The sequence below is a fragment of the Thamnophis elegans genome, chromosome 2, assembly GCF_009769535.1.
Source record: "Thamnophis elegans isolate rThaEle1 chromosome 2, rThaEle1.pri, whole genome shotgun sequence".
NCBI classification, from domain to species: domain Eukaryota; kingdom Metazoa; phylum Chordata; class Lepidosauria; order Squamata; family Colubridae; genus Thamnophis; species Thamnophis elegans.
The window spans coordinates 1,609,624-1,628,597 of record NC_045542.1 but is presented as its reverse complement, the minus strand read 5'-3'; the positions used below and the strand labels follow the sequence as shown (position 1 = coordinate 1,628,597).

Sequence of the window (18,974 nt, the reverse complement as noted above, 5' to 3'; positions counted from 1 at the left end):
CTATGCTGCGTCCTGAACCATCATATAGCCACAGAGTCTTCCGTGCTTCCCTGAGGTTTCTAGAAAGAAAACCCCCAGGGCAGAGGTGGGTTCCTGCCAGTTCGCACCTATTCGGTAGAACCGGTTCGTCAAATCTACCAAACCGGTTAGAAGAGGTTCCACCAGTGGACCCGGAAAGCAGGCCATACCTACAGAAGAGGCTCCAAATTTTTTTGAAACCCACCACTGTCCCAGGGGATTCTTCCTAAACCCCCTTACCTGGGATCCTGGATGGTGGCTAGGCTAGAGATTAGAACTGAGGCCTTCAACATGCAAAGCATTGGCTACATTAAAGAAACTGCAACTATTCGTGAATTGCTCATTGGCGTCATAAGTTATCATACTATGGTTGAACAGTCTACTGTGGAAACCTGTAAGAGTCCCCATTCAATGACAGGGCTGGTTTTGGCTGCAGGAAATATGCCACTCCCTTCCCACTCACATACTTCGTTACTCCCAGCCCTTCAGATCAAAATGAAGGCGCTCCGACTGTGAAATTCTTTCCTGCTCCCTGAGTTGTTCAGGTTGTTCAAATGACTTCCAGGTCCTCACTCCAGGATCAGCTGCATCTTGGCAGCTACTGTCATCGGGTGCTTGCAGCTGAAAGGGATTTTCTCCAGCCTGGCTGGCTGGGATGACTTGGTGGATGGTCTAAGTTTGTTGACGATCCATTTCATCTCGGAACTCCCTCTTAGAGGATCAGGTCCTGCTGTAAATCCCCACTTTGAGCAGATGTGGGAGTAGCACCCTGACAAGGACTGATTGGGTGGCTGCCATCAGTTTTGGTTCCTCTCCTCTGCAGTGTGATCTGTGTGGCTTGCAGACCTTCCCTGCGGAATAGGCCCGGCGTAGCTGTAATTCACCGGACGTGGAAACCGTTACCTAGTTATGCATGCGTCTCTCTCTCTCTCTCTCTCCCCCCTGGGACTATCCGTGATCCTCTCCACTCCTCTCTTTCTTTCTCCATTAGAAATGGAAACATTACTGAAAATGAGCAGATGTCCACAAGACCCAGACCGATATTTCCTGTGTGCAAATGAGGTAGGGGCCATGCCTAGCATTCCTTAAACCAATATTCTTTCCCCTCGTGTTCCCCACCCACTTGAAACCAGGGCCAGCGACCAGGAGACACTTGGGTGGAAGAGATCAGTCCTCAGAGGCCACCGGAAGTGGTGTCTGTTTCAGGATGCTGAACGTTGTTGGGGAGAAACTCAGATGTGGGGTATCAGATGGATGGAAATCCCTGAGAGATGTGTGTGTGGGGGGGTCCTTTTCACTGGCTATTTTGCATAGAGGTTAATGGGGCAAGTAGGTATCGAGGAATCAGGATGGGGGGAGGGGGGAGCTCTCTTGATCTCAGTGGAGAAATGCTCCACAGAGAAGCCGAAGGGAGAAATGGATGTTAGTTTTCTGAAAGCCATGGGAAGTATTCCTGGTAAATAAGGATGCTCAGTGTTCCATAGCAAGATGGGAGGGAGTTAAAAAAGCAGGCTTTTTTCACCTCTAATGAGACTTTCTAGAAGCAGGGGAGGGAGGGAGAGAGAACACCTGAAAACAAAAAGTCTCCAGAGAACAGAAGGATTGTTGCTGGTAGAACAGCACTCCTGGGTTCTAATCTCAGTTTGGCAAGAGGTGTGTTTGTGTGAGACCATGCAAAGCATTTGGACCTGCTAATAGGAAAGGATTATTTTAAGGTTGGAAGATACAACAGAGGGAATGTCTGTCCATGGGCTTCTTCCATTATTATAAGGACCACCAAGGCAGAATAAGTGTCTTTTGCTGCTGCTGCTGCTGCATTGAGCCTTCAATCTCAATGTAACAATCTCTTGCTGAGACTAAACCGAATAAGCTTAAAGAAAACAGTATGAATTAGCATGTTATAGCAGTTATATGGACAGGTCTTGATGGACCTGTCCATCTAACTGGACAGGTCCATCATAATTCAGCTGCTGAATCATATGCTTGGCCTCTGCAGATCTCTCTTTTCAGTTCCCATTATTCTGTTTGTAAAGGGGAAACAGAAACATTGTCTTATAGAATGTGGAAAAATGGAAATGATGACTGCAAAAAGTTTTTAAGAAGTGCTATATAAATGATAGCCGGTTACTAAGTAAGTCATTCAGCTGAAAAAAAAATATTCACTACTATCAGGAGCAGTAGCAAAATCTTGTTGCATGGAGTTTGGCAAGAGGTGTGTTTGTGTGAGACCATGCAAAGCATTTGGACCTGCTAATAGGAAAGGATTATTTTAAGGTTGGAAGATACAACAGAGGGTATGTTGGAGTACTTCTGTGGAAGAATTTCAGGTATATCTTAGACGTAGCAAGTGGGGCGGATTTCTGTGTGTGTCATTTGGCACTTCAGATTTAGCAATGGACTATTTGTTTTTCTGTAAAGTACTGCTCAGATTAGTCCCACTCCTAATATATGGGGGAATGTGTGACAAGTCAGATGCTTTGAATCAAAGTAGGTCTGTTCTTCTGTTGGGCAGGTTTTATTCTGGAGAAAAAAAGGTGGGCAAAACTTCAGCTTGAAGTCAGGAAAAAAGGGAAAGTTTAAGTGACAAGATAAGATCAAAACGAAAATGGCTTGTATTGACTCCAGTCCCACTGACTTCTATGGCTTTAGGTAGTGGATTTCTATTTTTCAGCCCACAGTTCAATTTGGTGATCATGGCAAGCATCCCCTGAATATACCTGGAACCAGGTTAAATTATGGAAGAGAGTTTAATATGATGAATAGGATTCAAAGATCTATATGAAAATAGATTTCAGAAGATATTTAATCTAAGAAGAGGTTCCACTATATAAATGTATACTACATACTACAAATATAGCACCAAGAATGAAAAATAACAAAAACTGAAGCCCATAAGGGCATGACTTCAGATATTTAATATCCTAGTATCTTGTTGACTAATTTTTTTTTTGGGGGGGGAATCAAATATAGAGCTGTTTAGTCCTTGAAGAGGACACCACCAGGAAGACCCAGGACTGTTTGCTGAACCAATACTGTTGCCACAAAAAGAGCATGGATATGTTGCATTGTCATCACGAGCCAAAATTAAATTGAAGAACTCCATTTTAAGACTCTACAGGAAATCTGCACCAGCTTGTTTCTTAAAGAAATGGAGCTCTTTCTATAAAAGATTGGCTCAAATTCTCAAGTTCTCTGTGTTGGTATAGCACTATAAGGGCTCCAGATTATAACCAGAATAGCTCCTTTATAAAGGAAAAAAAAGGATATAAGAGATGGAGGGAAAGACAAATTTGAAGCTACTCTACAATCTTACGCTTGCCTAGAAACACAACACGACTTTGAGTGAAATTCAAAGGATTAAACTAAGTAAAACCTTTGGCCAGTTTGAAATATGTTAAGTATTGTGGTTAACTGTTTCTCAATAAATCTAACTTCAATTCGACCATTATTCTTATGCCTGGCTCATGACTTCAATTGCAAAACAATGGACTGGGAGTAAGCAGGGCCTGGAAGAAATCTACCTGCAGGTTTCTGAGACACCAGGTTTAACCAGACTACCATTCTGCAATTCAGTTAACACCACCTTTAAAGCCAAATGAAAAGGGGACAATATTGGGGGGGGGGGGGAAGCGAACACTTTCCTATTGCCAGGATAAAATACGTCTTGCAATTTTTGTTGTTTTTGTAAGCTCAAATTCTATGTGAGTTGGGTGAGTTAAGGGAGATGTTCCACATTATCAAACACCGTAGCAAATGCTCCAGCTAAGCAAGGCCACATGGCTCTTTTCTGTGTCCATTTTTCCAGAAAGCAGCAGCAGAATGGGACCCTGCATGAAAAACTCCTCCTTGGGTTGAATCCCCAAATCTCCAAGAAGGGCTATAAACATCCCCGCAGGCAAGTAAGCCTCAGTGGGAATGATAATGCCACAAGGTAGCAGAAGGGTTGGGTCAGTGCTAAAGCAGCAACGCCTTCCTCTTAAGACAGTTGGAGCCTAGTTGAATCAAGAGGCAAGAGCTTGAGGACTAGTTTCGCTGGGCCACTCAGCAAAAGCCGTCTTAGAAACCGCGAGAAACCCCAGTTCAGTCGGAAGGGTACCTGAGCTCCGGGTTCATCCCTGGAATGGACGCAGCATTTGCTCACAACGGAACCGCTACCTCGCTTCTCGGTTCTCTTTAATGAAAGGAAAGGGGGGGGGGGAGAAGGAGGAAATCGCCGTAGGGCGCCCCCATCACGTGAGGTCTCTCTTGGGGCAACGGGGCGAACCCCTCCGCGAGGAGGGCGGCCTTTGTGTCTCCCCGAGAGCGCCATGCCGGCAGGGGAAGAGCGGAGGCGGGCTTGGAAAGGCGCCTTCAACTCGCCTTCGCTCTGCTTTCCAGGCAGGCCCGGCCCGGTTCCTTCCGCAGCCCCACATGCGGCGCCGAGCATCCTTGCGGCTCTCGCAATGGACGCCGGAGGGCAATTCATTGGGCGCACTTGCTGCGTCTGAATGGGGCGCTCCAGCTTCTCCTTCAGGCTGGCCGGGACCCTATTGGAGTCCTTCTCCCGCATTCACCCCCCCCTCCACACACACAGCCCGCTTTCTGGGCCAAAACCCCCCCTCCCGCCTCGCCTTCCCCTAAATGGCGCCTTGCTCGGTTGCATCTCCTTCTTGCAACGTTCACGCTCCCCTCCAAAGGGCACCTGAAGAAAAGGGGAAGGAGGGCAATGGTGGGCCGGGCGGGGAGGGGGGGTCTCCCGAGCATTAGGCTCCAACATTAACCCTCCCCGGTCGGCTTCTCCTCTGCGAGGTGGAGGGCTCGGAAGAAGCAGGGAGGGGCGCGGCTTCGCGATGGATTGTATCCCTCAACCAATGAGTGCGGGGTTCATAAAAGCTTCTGGCCCGGGAGGCTGGAGGGGGGGCACAAAAAAGGCTGAGGGGGGGGGCGAAGAGGCGAGCCCAGCTGCCGCGCCCCCCATGGACTAGCGCCTTGCCTGAGCCTAAGACGGGCCTCGAGGGGGCCTGGGAGGAAGAGCACCCGCCCACCCGCTCCCACCCCCCGTTCAATATCTCCGGGTGTAAATAGTCAAGGGCGTTTAAAGGAGCATTGTGTGGGTCGGTCGCCTCCGTCGGTCCCTCCTTCGTTTTTTCTTTTACTCTCTTCCTTTTCCTTTAAATTTTTCCCCCTTTAAAAATCCCCCAAAATCTGTTTCTTCTCTTCCCCTCCATCTCGCGTTCCTTTTTTCTTTTCTTTTTTTCGGTCTGTTCCTTTCCCAGATATCTGTCAGGCTTTCCTAAACCCCGCTTTGACGCCTGCGGTTCCCCTTTCGCTTCGCTCTCTTCCTCCATTCCTTCCTCCCTTCGTTCCTCTCCTCCCTTCCCCTCCCTCCCCCTCCCTCCCCCCCTTCACCCCGAGAAGGGAATTGGTTGGGTCAAGAGCGGCTTCCTCGCCGTTACCGCGCAACCATTTTTATTCTCTTTCTTCCCCTCCGCCCGGGCGGACCCCCCTTTTGTATGCGCCACTGCAGCTGGAGGGGCCCAGATCACCATCGACCGGGAAGGCAGAGCGACCCCTCCCGCGCGCGGGACCAATCCGTGCTGACCCGCCCCACCCGGGGAGCCCCAAGGAGACCGAGCGTACGGCAGTCCGCGTCCTCCGAGGAGCCGCCGCCGCCGCCGCCGCCGCCGCCCGGCTGGACCCCGGCGCTCCCCCAGCATGGTCACTGTAGGTATTTCGCGTGTCCCTCATTCCTGCGGACGCCTTCGGGGAGGGGGAGATGGGGGGCCCACCCCACCGGGGGGCTCTTTGGCCTGGAAGGGCGAGGAAGAGCGAGGTCGGGGGGGGGAGGCGGAAAGGGCGGAAAGATTCGCGGGTTTAGGCGAGGGGGGCTTTGAGAGGCAGAGCATAAGTCTCCCCCCCCCCCGGTGATCCCCTACCCGCGATGAAAGGCGCAGATGTGCCGGGGGGATTCACACCCACACCTGGGTCGGGCTGCGTCGCGTGGGTTGGGAAGGGCGAGTGGGGGTCCTGGTGGAACGGATGGGGTGTGGAGGCGAACCGGAACGATCGGGGTCGGCCAGCCGCAGGCTTTTCTTTCCGTGCTGGGGGTGGGAAAGGATGAATGGTGCTGCGGATAAAATAGCCACCCGTTCACTTTCCCATCCGCCGTGGCCGAAGCCCCTCCGGAAGGAAAGGGAAAGGACATCTCCCCCCCCCCCCCACGCCGCGAGCAGCAGGCCCCCCTTTGACGCCTAACCAGGCGGCGTGAAATTCGGACCAGGGTGTGTCTCTCCTGCCGTCTCTGCGCGTTTTCAGGGGGAGGGGAAGAAAGGCAGCCGAGATCTTTGGGGGAGGGTCTCTTTGGGAGGGGTGCCCGAGGAGACCTTGCCCCAGCCGGCTGCGCATTTCCGCAGAGCTTCGAAGGGTCATTTTGTGCGCCTTCTCCGCCTTGGGCTCTCCGCGCATCCCCCCCCCCCGGGCGGGCAACCGGTTGTGCCTTGCGCACGTCGGGATCCTGCAGGTGAGGCGCTTTCTCTGCGGGATCGGAGCGCCTCGGCTTTGCCTTGACGGAGAGGCGGCCGCCCGCGGAAGTGGGGGCTGGAGGGGGGCCTTTTCCAGTCTCACCGACGCGCATCTTCAGGCGTCAAGGCGCAGCTAACGGCCGACACCTTCGGCGCATTGAAGCGGGGGCGGGACGGGAAAGAGACGGAGTTGAGATACGGGGAACGGGGGGGGAAAAGAGGCTGCCGGAATCGATCCCGTTGCAACGTGCCTCGGTCTAGAACCTGCATCTCTACGCCGCCGCCGCCGCCGCCCCTACCCTCCCGTAGAAGAGACAAGAGCGGAGAAGGACGCGATGCTCCCTCCCCGAACGCGTTGCATGTCGCGGTGTACTTGCAAATGCCAGCATTTTTCCTTTGCGAAGCCCCCCCCCCACCCGCCGCCGTTTCTGCTTAGTGTAGATGGTCCCATTTCGTCAGCCCCACCCCACAAGCTAGAGAGAATCTGCCGACGGGAGCATTGCAACTGAACAATAGGAACTGGCAGCAGCCTAGGGGGAGAGGTTGAAGTGCCTCCTCCGCGCCCATTCGGCTTGCACTGAACTATTGCAAATGCCCATCCCCTGGCTGCGAAGAGGAGGAATGAGGCGGGAGGAGGGGGGGTGGAAAGGTGAAAGAAGGGATGGGAAGGAAGAGATGTGGAGATCTGAGATGGAGGAAAACTCGGTGCCTTGCATGGTGATGTTTAGGAGACGTAGAGGGCAGGTGGCGAGATCCGAATGGCTTTGGGGGTACAAGAGGGAAGCCTGGCAGGCTGGGTGGGTGCAAAACGACCGAATCTCTCCCTTTCAAGAGGCGAGATGAGCACTTTCACGAAATCCTTTGAGGCAAGAGAAACAGACCCGTTTTGACACAAAGCCACATTGACCTTGTCGCAATTGCTCTGGGTGTTTCCTCCCCCCCTTTCCTTGCCGCATTGTATACCCCACCCTTTGAAAATAGGGCTTGCTGATAAGGGGGGGGGGGTCTGGTGGGGTGTCTAACATGGATGTGGATTCTCTTTTCTGCAAGAGCCGCCTGCCTTGTGGGGCGGGGGGGGGGGGGGGAGTAGAAAGGAAAGCCAGAGGGTCAGCAATGCAGCAGAGAGCTGGTGAGCCAAAGATGGAGAGAAAATTGGATTCTTCAAGTTGCATAGCAGAGAGATGGGGTGTGTGCTGGAGCGGGGAGGACTGTGAGGGCTTTTGCAGGCACAGTTGGGGGGTGGGTAGGAGCCCCTTTGCTGTACAGTTGCTTTGAGTTAGCAGAAGGGGGCAGGTAGATTATTCCATTCATTATTGTAGGTCCCCATCTCTCTCTCCCTGGCAGGGAAAACCCAGATTTTTCTGTTTTCCCACCCTCCATTAAGTTGAGAAGGGCTGAGAAACAATGACCGAGGGATGCTGCATCAGTACAGGTGGAGAGGAGAAGGCTATTTTTTTTTTTCCAAAATGAGGCTGGGAGAATCACTAACGCGCGTAACTTGAAAGGGCCCTGTTGAATTGCTTGGATTTATGTTAGATCAATCAGAATAGAGCTGGAAGGGATATTGGAGGTCATCTAGTCCAGCCCCCCCCCCTTGCTCAAGCAGGAGACCTTGTACCATTTCAGACAAGTTGAAATTCAAATGAAGTTGTGCAGGTCACAGATAACACTTGAGGAATAAAATTACAGAATAACCTTCAGTTTAGTCTATAAGGACGCTTGTGTCTTTCTTTACCATCGAAACAGCAATAAAATTACTAGGTTAAAATTTAACCTAGACATTTTTACAGTAGTGAGCTGACGCTCCTAACAAGCTGGGAGAGCCGCTTTCCATTTTGCAAAAAAAGGTGAATTAGGAGGTTGGGTTGAATTTGAAACTCTGGACAGAGGCAATAGATACTCCATCCGAACAAAATAATCCTGCTTGGATTCTAAGAGTGACATTGTCATGTGGTTGAAGGGAACTGAACTGGCAGGTTTTATTCCTGGAGCTGTGGTAAGAAACACGGGTGACAGAGAGCAGGTCATCCACACTGAACAGCATTTAAATGTTTTAAATGGACCCCAATACATTTTGTGGGAAGAAAGCCATGTTAATCTATGATAGCCAGAAAACAGGGGGGGGGGGGAGACTCTCAGCACCTATTCAGGCTAACAAATTAATGTGTCTTTCTGTCAATACATATTTCCCTTCTCCCAGTTATATATATATATATTTTCCAATCTGTCACTTTAATCCTAGGCTTTGTTCTTCTATACATCTATCTTCCCGTACCTCACCTAAACCCATTTTTTTTTTGGTAAATACCACTTGGTTTTACTATGAGATTGTCAGACAAGGTTTGCATCATTTAGGACAGTGTTTCTCAACCTTGGCCACTTGAAGATGTCCGGACTTCAACTCCCAGAATTCCCCAGCCAGCATTCACGTATAAACAATTCAGTGTCTAGGACAGTGTTTCTCAACCTTGGCAACTTGAAGATGTCCGGACTTCAACTCCCAGAATTCCCCAGCCAGCATTCACGTATAAACAATTCAGTGTCTAGGACAGTGTTTCTCAACCTTGGCAACTTGAAGATGTCCGGACTTCAACTCCCAGAGTGAATGCTGGCTGGGGAATTCTGGGAGTTGAAGTCCAGACATCTTCAAGTTGCCAAGGTTGGGAAACACTGGTCTAATTACTGAAGAGATTCGGTAATTTGCTTACCATTTAATATAACAAGCAAATATATAAATAAAATAAATAATAAATAAATAAATAAATAAGCGAATGCTGGCTGGGGAATTCTGGGAGTTGAAGTCCAGACATCTTCAAGTTGCCAAGGTTGAGAAACACTGATTTAGGATGAGAAACAGGAGCATGAAAATGAGGAAAGGATGTTTTTGGTAGGCAGCTGACACAGGAGGCAGCTAGGATCTTCTAGTCAAAAATACTGGGTTCATCAGGGTCCTCTTTTAGCGTCCAGGGTGCGTGTGCATTAGTTACAGGAAGGATATCTTTACTGGGTTTGAGCGGGAAGTTACGAGCTTGGCCCCCCAGCTTTAAAATGAGCTTGGTAACAGGAAATTGGGCCTTTGGGGTTCTATCTATTCTTCGAGACAAAAAGGATGGGAAGAAGGACTCCTGGGTCCTGTTAGTTAACATGCGCAGCTTGGGGTGGGTGGGGCCAACAGCTGTCAAGCTTTACCAATAGGTGTGGCTGAGGCAGGAGCCTCTGGGGGGGGGGGGGAAAGGATGCTATTCTTACTCTTACTCATCTAATTTCTAGCAGCATGCTACTGTTTCCCCTAGAATGATCTAAAGAGAACTAAAAAAAAGAAGAACACCAATAACTTAGTATTGCTAAAAATGCATCTGTCAACGGGAATTTAAAGGGGTGTGACTCCTATTGCTTAAAGAGTCTGATATCTTTTTCTGGTGCAATACTCTGAATCTTTTTTTTTAAAGAGGACATTCTCAAAAGATTCTTAGTCTTCAAAACCCCTAGCAAACTTTCACTTGAGCCTCCCGAACTTAAATTACTCTGTCTCCCAATTTTTGTTCGAATTGAAAAACTCTATTCAAAATAGTTCATTAAAAATGGTTGGGACTTCAGTGCCAGCTGCTGAACTTCAACTCCCTTTATCTGGACTTCAACTCCCTTTATCCCCCACCCCCCACATTATTTTTTCTGGCTTTACAAAAACAACAACAACTGAGGGAGCAGAAAGCTTCCACACTTTCCACTGTTTGGAAAACTTGTCACTTGGACCCTCATCATATTCCACCTCCTCCTGGTGTTTCTCATATCTTTGGATAGCATGATGGGTGGGGTATAAATTTAATAAAGAAAGAAAACAATGATTCCCCCCCCCAAAAAAAAACACCTCCAAAGCACATGTTGTTCACACAACTCTGCCCTCAAATCAGTGAGCAGCATTCTGTAGGAAACCTTGATCCAAGGCACTTGTACAAAATAATGAATAAATGATAATCCTGCAAGTAAAATGCTTATTGTGAGCAAAGTAAAACTGGACTGCAATCCTTGTAAGTCCTTAGTTCAGTGTTTCTCAATCTTGGCGACTTTCAGTCCTGTGGACTTCAACTCCCAGAATTCCCCCAGCCAGCTATGCTGGCTGGGGGATTCTGGGAGTTGACGTCCACAGGACTGAAAGTCGCCAAGGTTGAGAAACACTGCCTTAGTTGAAGATGCAGTTAAGCTAGCAGGACAAGTGAATGTGCACAGGCCTAGGATTGTATTGTGAATCCCATGAGTGCTTGGGCCTCTCTTTCAGTATTCTGAAAAATGCTGGGCAAAAAATGACTGTTTTGCTTGTTCTGGCATAAGTCACCCTCCAGCTTCTGACCTATTCTCTTGGGAGGTGAGGTGGCCTTGGGGGAGCAGAAAAGACCCAACAGAACCACATGCTATTTGTGGAGGTCAGCTCCAGGATTCATGTGGCTGTCTCACAGATAAAACTGACGAATGCTCCTTGAGGCACATCATGATCAGCGCTGCTTCTGGTACGCTTAATTTAGAACAGTGTTTCTCAACCTTGGCGACTTTAAGTCCTGTGGACTTCAACTCCCAGAATCCCCCAGCCAGCTGTGCTGGCTGGGGAATTCTGGGAGTTGAAGTCCACAGGACTTAAAGTCGCCAAGGTTGAGAAACACTGATTTAGAATGATAGTTGTACATCTTTGAGTTTTCCCCATTAAAGTATATGCTATTTTCCACCATTGGTTTCTTATGGATATATATTTGCCTATTGATTGCACTCCTTAAGTCTTCTGATAAGCTTCCACCCTAAATTGATATTTCCACATTCCAAACCATTCCTATACCCAGCCCATTATAGCTTTTAGCGTCTATACTGTAACAAATGGAACCATTTATTTTGAATTGATACGCTGATTTGCAGTTCACAAATTGTAAAGTTTTAGCAATAGCAATAGCAGTTAGACTTATATGCCGCTTCATAGGGCTTCCAGCCCTCTCTAAGCGGTTTACAGAGTCAGCATATCGCCCCCACAGTCTGGGTCCTCATTTCACCCACCTCGGAAGGATGGAAGGCTGAGTCAACCTTGAGCCGGTGAGATTAGAACCGCTGAACTGCAGATAGCAGTCAGCTGAAGTGGCCTGCAGTACTGCACCCTAACCACTGCGCCACCTCGGCTCTAGATAGATAGATAGATAGATAGATAGATAGATAGATAGATAGATAGATAGATAGATAGATAGATAGATAGCAATAGCAGTTAGACTTATATAGCGCTTCATAGGGCTTTCAGCCCTCTCTAAGTGGTTTACAGAGTCAGCATATGGCCCCCACAGTCTGGGTCCTCATTTCACCCACCTCGGAAGGATGGAAGGCTGAGTCAACCTTGAGCCGGTGAGATTTGAACCGCCGAACTGCAGTCAGCTGAAGTGGCCTGCAGTACTGCACTCCTAACCACTGCGCCGCCTCGGCTTTGGTGGTTTCCCACATCCATTCAGAAATATCTAGTCCCAGCAGTGGGATACATTACATTGGAGAAAAGGTAACCCTTAAGAGAGAAGGGTTTCTTCAATCTAATTGGAAATTTTTGAAGATGTCATTGAGAAGGGAGCGTTACTCCTTGGAAATAGAAACTAAATTTCTAGAAAATCAATAACCTGATTTGGGAGCTAGTTCTTGCTAGGGCTTTCTAGCTGTTCTTTTGTTGCTCCATGGTGTGATTGTACATCCTTCACATTCTTTCCAGCTGACCTGGGAGGGATGAGCAGCCCATAGTTCCTTTGGAACCCTTCTGGCTGCAATTGCTGAAAACAGTGATGGCCCAGTTTCTTGCTATCATCAGAGAAGCAGATGAAAATTGTAGTCTAAGCCTCAAACAAACATGTCACTCTTAAAAAAGAAAGAAACCCCGAGTCCTACCCACAGGTACGACATGAATCCACCCCCTCACTTTCCTCCAAAATAATAAGTGAAGCAACTGGTTACAAAAAGATTGTGCATCCCTTATTTAGAAGAACGAGTTTTTTGGCGGGCGATTTGGAGGTGATTGATTGCACAGATGATGAATCTTGGCGGCAGCAGTTTTTGATGATCGCTTGTTATTCCAGATCTTCCTAGACCATAGCTGGAAGGGAGGCAGTGGGTTGTATAATAGGCTCTAGTATACACTGGTCTACCACAAAAGGAAAGATGCGGATATTTCTTAAAACTGAATTGTAATATTTATTTATAAGTGGCATCACTGAAGCTGCTTTTGTAAAAGGAGGAGAGATTTGGTCAAAACTAAATGTGATTTGCATCCATATTTTAATTTTACATTAAGCCTTGCTCTAATGATATTCTCGTAAAGTTGGTGTGTGATTATTTCCTATGTATGTAATAGTATTTCTTTTGTGATGTGTTAAAATTATAGTTGGTAGTAATTTCTGGGGAGGTTTAGAGGCTGTGCCAAGGGTGTTTTGGCCTAGCTGTACATCTTGGGATGAAAACCCAAGCCCTGATATAAAGCCCTTCCTGGTATTGGACCTGGGTACTTGAGAGACCACCTGCTGCCAATCACCTCCACTAGACCGATTAGATCCCACAGATTAGGCCTCCTCCAAATTCCATCCGCCGGCCAATGCCGACTGGCGACTACCCGGAGGAGAGCCTTCTCTGTGGCTGCTCCGACCCTCTGGAACGAACTCCCTGTGGAGATTCGGACCCCTCACCACCCTCCAGGCCTTCCGCAAAGCCCTCAAAACCTGGCTGTTCCGACAGGCCTGGGGCTAAAGAGCCGTTGCCCCCCCGTCTCGAATGGTATGACTGTTGTGTGTTTTTAAATTATGTATTGTTACGTATCGTTTTTATTTTTATTTTTTGTCTGTACCCCCCCCCCCTTCCCTGATTTGATTTGTTAGCCGCCCTGAGTCCCCTTCGGGGGAAAAGGGCAGCATATAAATATAATAAATGAAATGAAATGTAATAAATGAAAGAAACCCAAATAACATCTATCCTGACTCTCCTTCAGTTCTTCCAAAGGCAGAATTTCTATAGCAATATGGGGACTTTAGCTTATTTTACTGTAGGGTAAATGCTTCAATTCTAATATCCTTTCTACGCATAGGATCATTACCTACAATGACTTCTGTTCTGAACCAGGAAGCCTTCCAATTGAGTGGCACTCTGTGAAGGACTACATCTTGCTGTATTCAGTCTCTGCCAACATATTGCTTTATAATCTCTTAAAAGTTGCTGAGCTCCAGTTTTTTTGCTTTAATGGCAGCCTGTAATGCTCTTGCTTCTTCTGGCATTTTAATTGCTCTCCTGGATTGGTCTGTTATTCCTGGGACTCTGTGGGGCTCTCCTGCTTGCTGCTTAATGTGGTGCATCCAGACTTCATATATTGAGTAAACTGGAAATGAAATGAAGGTTCAATAAGAACATTTTGTCCACAGGGGCAAAGAAGGAGGATTGAAGGCACAGGAGAGACATTCCCTTTACTCAAAGTTGCCTGGCAGCAGTGATGGGCTAGAGCTGGTTGTAAGCAAGATGACACTCAAATACCTTTTCCCCCTTTTCATGAGGGGTACCTGCTGGAACTGATGATATTTCCTAGTTAGGTAATGTAATCTCTGAAAGGAAACCACCATGTTCAGAGAGCATCAAGGACCACTCATTTCAACCCTGAGCTACAAATATTCTCCTTTATTGATCTTTCCCTTTCTGCCACCCTGAAGAGCCGAGGTGGCGCAGTGGTTAGGGTGCAGAACTGCAGGCCACTTCAGCTGACTGTTATCTGCAGTTCAGCGGTTCAAATCTCACTGGCTCAAGGTTGACTCAGCCTTCCATCCTTCCGAGGTGGGTGAAATGAGGACACAGACTGTGGGGGCGATATGCTGACTCTGTAAACTGCTTAGAGAGGGCTGAAAGCCCCATGAAGCGGTATATAAGTCTAACTGCTATTGCTATTGCTATTGCTATTGCTATTGCTATTGCTATTGCTATTGCTATTGCTATTGCTATCTATCTATCTATCTATCTATCTCTATCTATCTATCATCTATATATCTCTGTCTGTCTGTCTGTCTGTCCGTCCGTCCATCCATCCATCCATCCATATCTCCTATCTCCTATCTATCTATCTATCTATCTATCTATCTATCTATCTATCTATCTATCTATCTATCTATCTATCATCTCTATCTCTATCTCTATCTCTATCTATCTCTATCTCTATCTCTATCTCTATCTCTATCTCTATCTCTATCTCTATCTCTATCTCTATCTCTATCTATCTATCTATCTATCTATCTATCTATCTATCTATCTATCTATCTATCATCTATCTATCTATCTAGAGCCGAGGTGGCACAGTGGGTAGAGTGCAGTACTGCAGGCCACTTCAGCTGACTGTTATCTGCAGTTCAGCGGTTCTAATCTCACCGGCTCAGGGTTGACTCAGCCTTCCATCCTTCCGAGGTGGGTGAAATGAGGACCCGGATTGTTGTTGGGGGCGATATGCTGACTCTGTAAACCGCTTAGAGAGGGCTGAAAGCCCTATTAAGCGCTATATAAGTCTAACTGCTATTGCTATTTTCCTCTGGCCAAATATCTGAATTGTTTGATTGTAAAGGTTTTTAAAGGTAGGGGAAGAGGAATGTTTAGTTCTGGGGCCACAGGCTGACCTTAGTTTTCAGTCACGAGTGTTTATGTCATATACTCATACTTTCCAATTTGGGATATGCAAAGTAAAAAGGGTAGAAAGAGAGCAAGAAGTGGCATAGTAAAGAAAAACATTTTAAAAATTGAAGCTAGGAAAAGTGGGGAGGGGGGGGAAATCAAGTTTACATCAACATCACTTGGTGCTTCTCTCCTCATTTTCAATATTTGTACATCATCCACTTCTCCCTGTACTGGAATATTCAAATTCTGTAATATCTAAAGAAATGCAATTTCTTTGAATGCAACAAATTATCTTAATTAAGTCAACCTAGCTTATTTTAAATCTGTATCCGGGGCTTTAATGTTTGGAATCGGTGTCTTTTGATACATTTCTGGAAGACTGAAGAAATGAAACCTAGAAAATTGTAATGCACGTAATCACTGCAGGCCCCTGGAAGAGTTGCTCAGTCCTTTGGATTCCTGATGTTTATTTTACTTGATTCCGCCTATGTAATTGCAAGTGACAATGTTGAATCATAAGCTTAAAAAAATAAATAAATCTTGTGGTACCTTTAAATATTAATAGATTGGATGAGGCAGATGCTTTCCTGCATCAGACAAGAGCCATTTTGGCCAGAACGATCAAGGGTTATATAATTCAAATGGAAGGAGTACTGTATTGATCCATGAAAGCTAGTGCCACAATAAGCTGATTAAATTTTAAGGTGACACAAAACTGATACTTTATCGTTGTACTTGCAATGAAAGGAGCTAGAACACAATTTTAAGCAAAGATTGGATTTCTACTGCAATTGCAAAAGGTGTGAGGAAGCTGCAACCCCATGCTTAAATACCCTTTTTCACTCCTTCACTTTTAGCGACTTACTAAAATTGATGTGAAACCTTCTCCTTTTAGGCACATGGCATATTTTGTTGCCAGAGAGCCTTGAAGCTCTGAATTATATCTAAGGAATCTAATAATTGACAGAACTAGATCTAAGAGGCCATGCTATTTGCTACTGCCATTGGTCCCAGAGATGCAAACCTTGCACTCAAATCCAAGGAATCTCTGACTTTGATTGCTGTGGCTGTATTCACATGGCCATGGCTTTGGATTTTTGCATCGTATATCATACCGCAGTTCCGAATCGGTTTCTTTGCAGTTAGTGTTTTCCCTACTATACATTTCTATCTTTCATAATCTCCTTATTCGTTATCCATTTTTATGTACATTTCTTTATTTATTTATACTTAGCTACTTATGATCAAGTATTATTTACCTATATTGTGCTTTATATTTTTACTGTCATCTACTCTCTTACATGCAGTTATAGGTATACATTCACATAGTTATTCTTTTTCTTTGCCATTCTTATATTATTATTATTCCATTTGGAAGGTTATAAGGTATAGTTTAGAATGCTTTGTTTACCATCCTTCGAACCTGCTAAGACACCACCTTGTTTTCTCTTTCTTTTCTTTTCTCCCTCCCTTCCTTCTCTACTTCCTTCCTTCCTCCTCTCCATCCCCTTCTTCCTTCCCTTACCTCTTCCCTACTCCTACCCTTTTTCTTCTCCTTCCTACCTTTTCTCCTTCTCTTTCTTTCTTTTCCTCCCTCCTCTTCTTCTTTTTCTCTCCCTTCCACCCACTTTCCCTTACCTCTTTCTTCTTCCCTTACCTCTCCTCCACACTTCTTCCTCTCCTACTATCTCTCCTTCTCTTCCTCTCTTCTACCCTCCACTCCTTTCCTTTCCTTCGTCCCTCCATTCTCTACTTCCTTCCTCCCCCTCCTTTCCTTCCTTCTTCCCTTCCTTTCTTTCTTTATTTATACTTAGCTACTTATGATCAAGTATTATTTACCTGTATTGTGCTTTATATTTTTACTGTCATCTACTCTCTTACATGCAGTTATAGGTATACATTCACATAGTTATTCTTTTTCTTTGCCATTCTTATATTATTATTATTCCATTTGGAAGGTTATAAGGTATAGTTTGAAATGCTTTGTTTACCATCCTTCGCACCTGCTAAGACACCACCTTGTTTTCTCTTTCTTTTCTTTTCTCCCTCCTTTCCTTCTCTACTTCCTTCCTTCCTCCTCTCCATCCCCTTCTTCCTTCCCTTATCTCTTCCCTACTCCTACCCTTTTTCTTCTCCTTCCTACCTTCTCTCCTTCTCTTTCTTTCTTTTCCTCCCTCCTCTTCTTCTTTTTCTCTCCCCTCTACCCACCTTATTGTTCCTATGTTGTTTTTAAGTTATGTGTTTGTTTTTGTTGATGTGTTGATGTATTTAAAATAAATTTTTTTTATCATACTTTGGATTTTTGCAGCAACCCAACCCTTAACCACCAGCCATACAGAAAAGTGCCAAATTCTGGAAGCCAGTTCTACCATGAATCATGGCATCTTTGCCTGTCTCCCACAATATTTGTCTAGCTGATTCAATCTTGCATGGCTGGCATGCTCTGGGCTCCTTTGATTAAACAGTATTATCTATGAAGACCCAGGAAGCAGGCGTTCTCTTTAGCAGTGCTTGCCTCCTGGAATGAGGTTTCCTCTTCTGAGATACGGATGGCTCCCACTCTGCTGTGTTTTAGAACAACAGGGAGGCCTTTGGGGAGGAAAACAGAAACCCTTTGTTCATTCCATCTGGCGGGCTGCATTGGCCATCTTTTATTGGTTTTTATTATAATTTCTATGTTTAATTGTCGTGAGCTGCCCAGAATCATTGGAAGTTGGGTGGCATGCAAGCTTAATAAATTATTGTTGTTCCTGGCACGTCTTTTCCATTTTCACTCCCTAAAGGTGCCCTCCCTTCAAGTGCAGAAAATTGAAATTGAAATTTAATAAATTTGTATGCCGCCCAATCCCGTAGGACTCTGGGCGGCTTACAGAGACAAGGTAAAAAGTTAAAAATTAGGAATAAAAAACAGTTTTTAAAAATAAACACACCATCCATTCTGTCTAGACCCGAGCAAAGCACAACAAGGGCTTCTGGTCTCCTTGGGGGCTCAATTTCATACTGTGCATGCAATATTCAATATTCGCTGCTTTTGCAAAAGAGAAACCATTCTTATCTGCAAGGTCTCCAAACCTTATTTCATTACCTCCCTCGACTTACCAGATGGTCACCTAGACAAGGAGAATGAATGTCCTTCCTTTCCCTGCTTCCCAATCTCTCTCTTTATTTTCTCTCTCCCACTACCTGTTTCATCACTGCGAACAGACAGAGCAAATGCCTTTTCCATGTAGCCCCCTCTGGTAATGAAACTGCAGGATTTCCATCTTGAGATGTAGGAAAGAAAGTGAGCTCCTCCACCGGCAGAGCCAGAGAAAAGCGGGCTGGGAGCCATGACTTGAAGTTCTATTTCCAGCAATAGGAGGAAGGGAAGGAGTGCTCTTTGTTATATAATAGTTGCAAAGCTCTTCTGGACAAATTGAAATGACTCAGCAGCTTGTCTTCCCCATTCTTAAAAGGAGCTTTATAGCACCATATCCATGTCTAGATTTACACGCATGCATTGCAGGTGCCAAGATGAAGAAGTGCCAATTCTATACTCAACACTGGAGACATGATGGCATTTTTTCCCCCCTGGCAGATTCTGTTTGCATTTTTATACTGCTCTTTCCCCCAAAGTTCTCAGGGAATTTGCACAGGCATTAAGCTTACAAAAAAAAGGTAGACAGAAGGAATGTGAGCTGCAGGATAACCCAGCAAACATTGAACCCCGTGGAAATATTTTTAAAAATGCATTGTCCAATTAGTTCTTAAAAATGCATTGGCTTTCAGTCAATTCATTTTATCACTTAACAGCAGGATTACTGAAAACATCAG

General features: G+C 46.1%; 1 protein-coding gene across 1 annotated transcript in view; it reads left to right on the top strand.

The window, feature by feature from the left end:
- Positions 1–927: 927 nt before the first annotated feature.
- The window catches only part of ELAVL3 (ELAV like RNA binding protein 3), a 103,285-nt gene continuing 85,238 nt past the window's right edge, over positions 928–18,974 (top strand). Inside the window, exon 1 of the mRNA XM_032210805.1 lies at positions 928–1,080. Coding sequence (XP_032066696.1) covers positions 928–1,080 — 153 coding nt within the window. The remainder of the gene's footprint in view (positions 1,081–18,974) is intronic.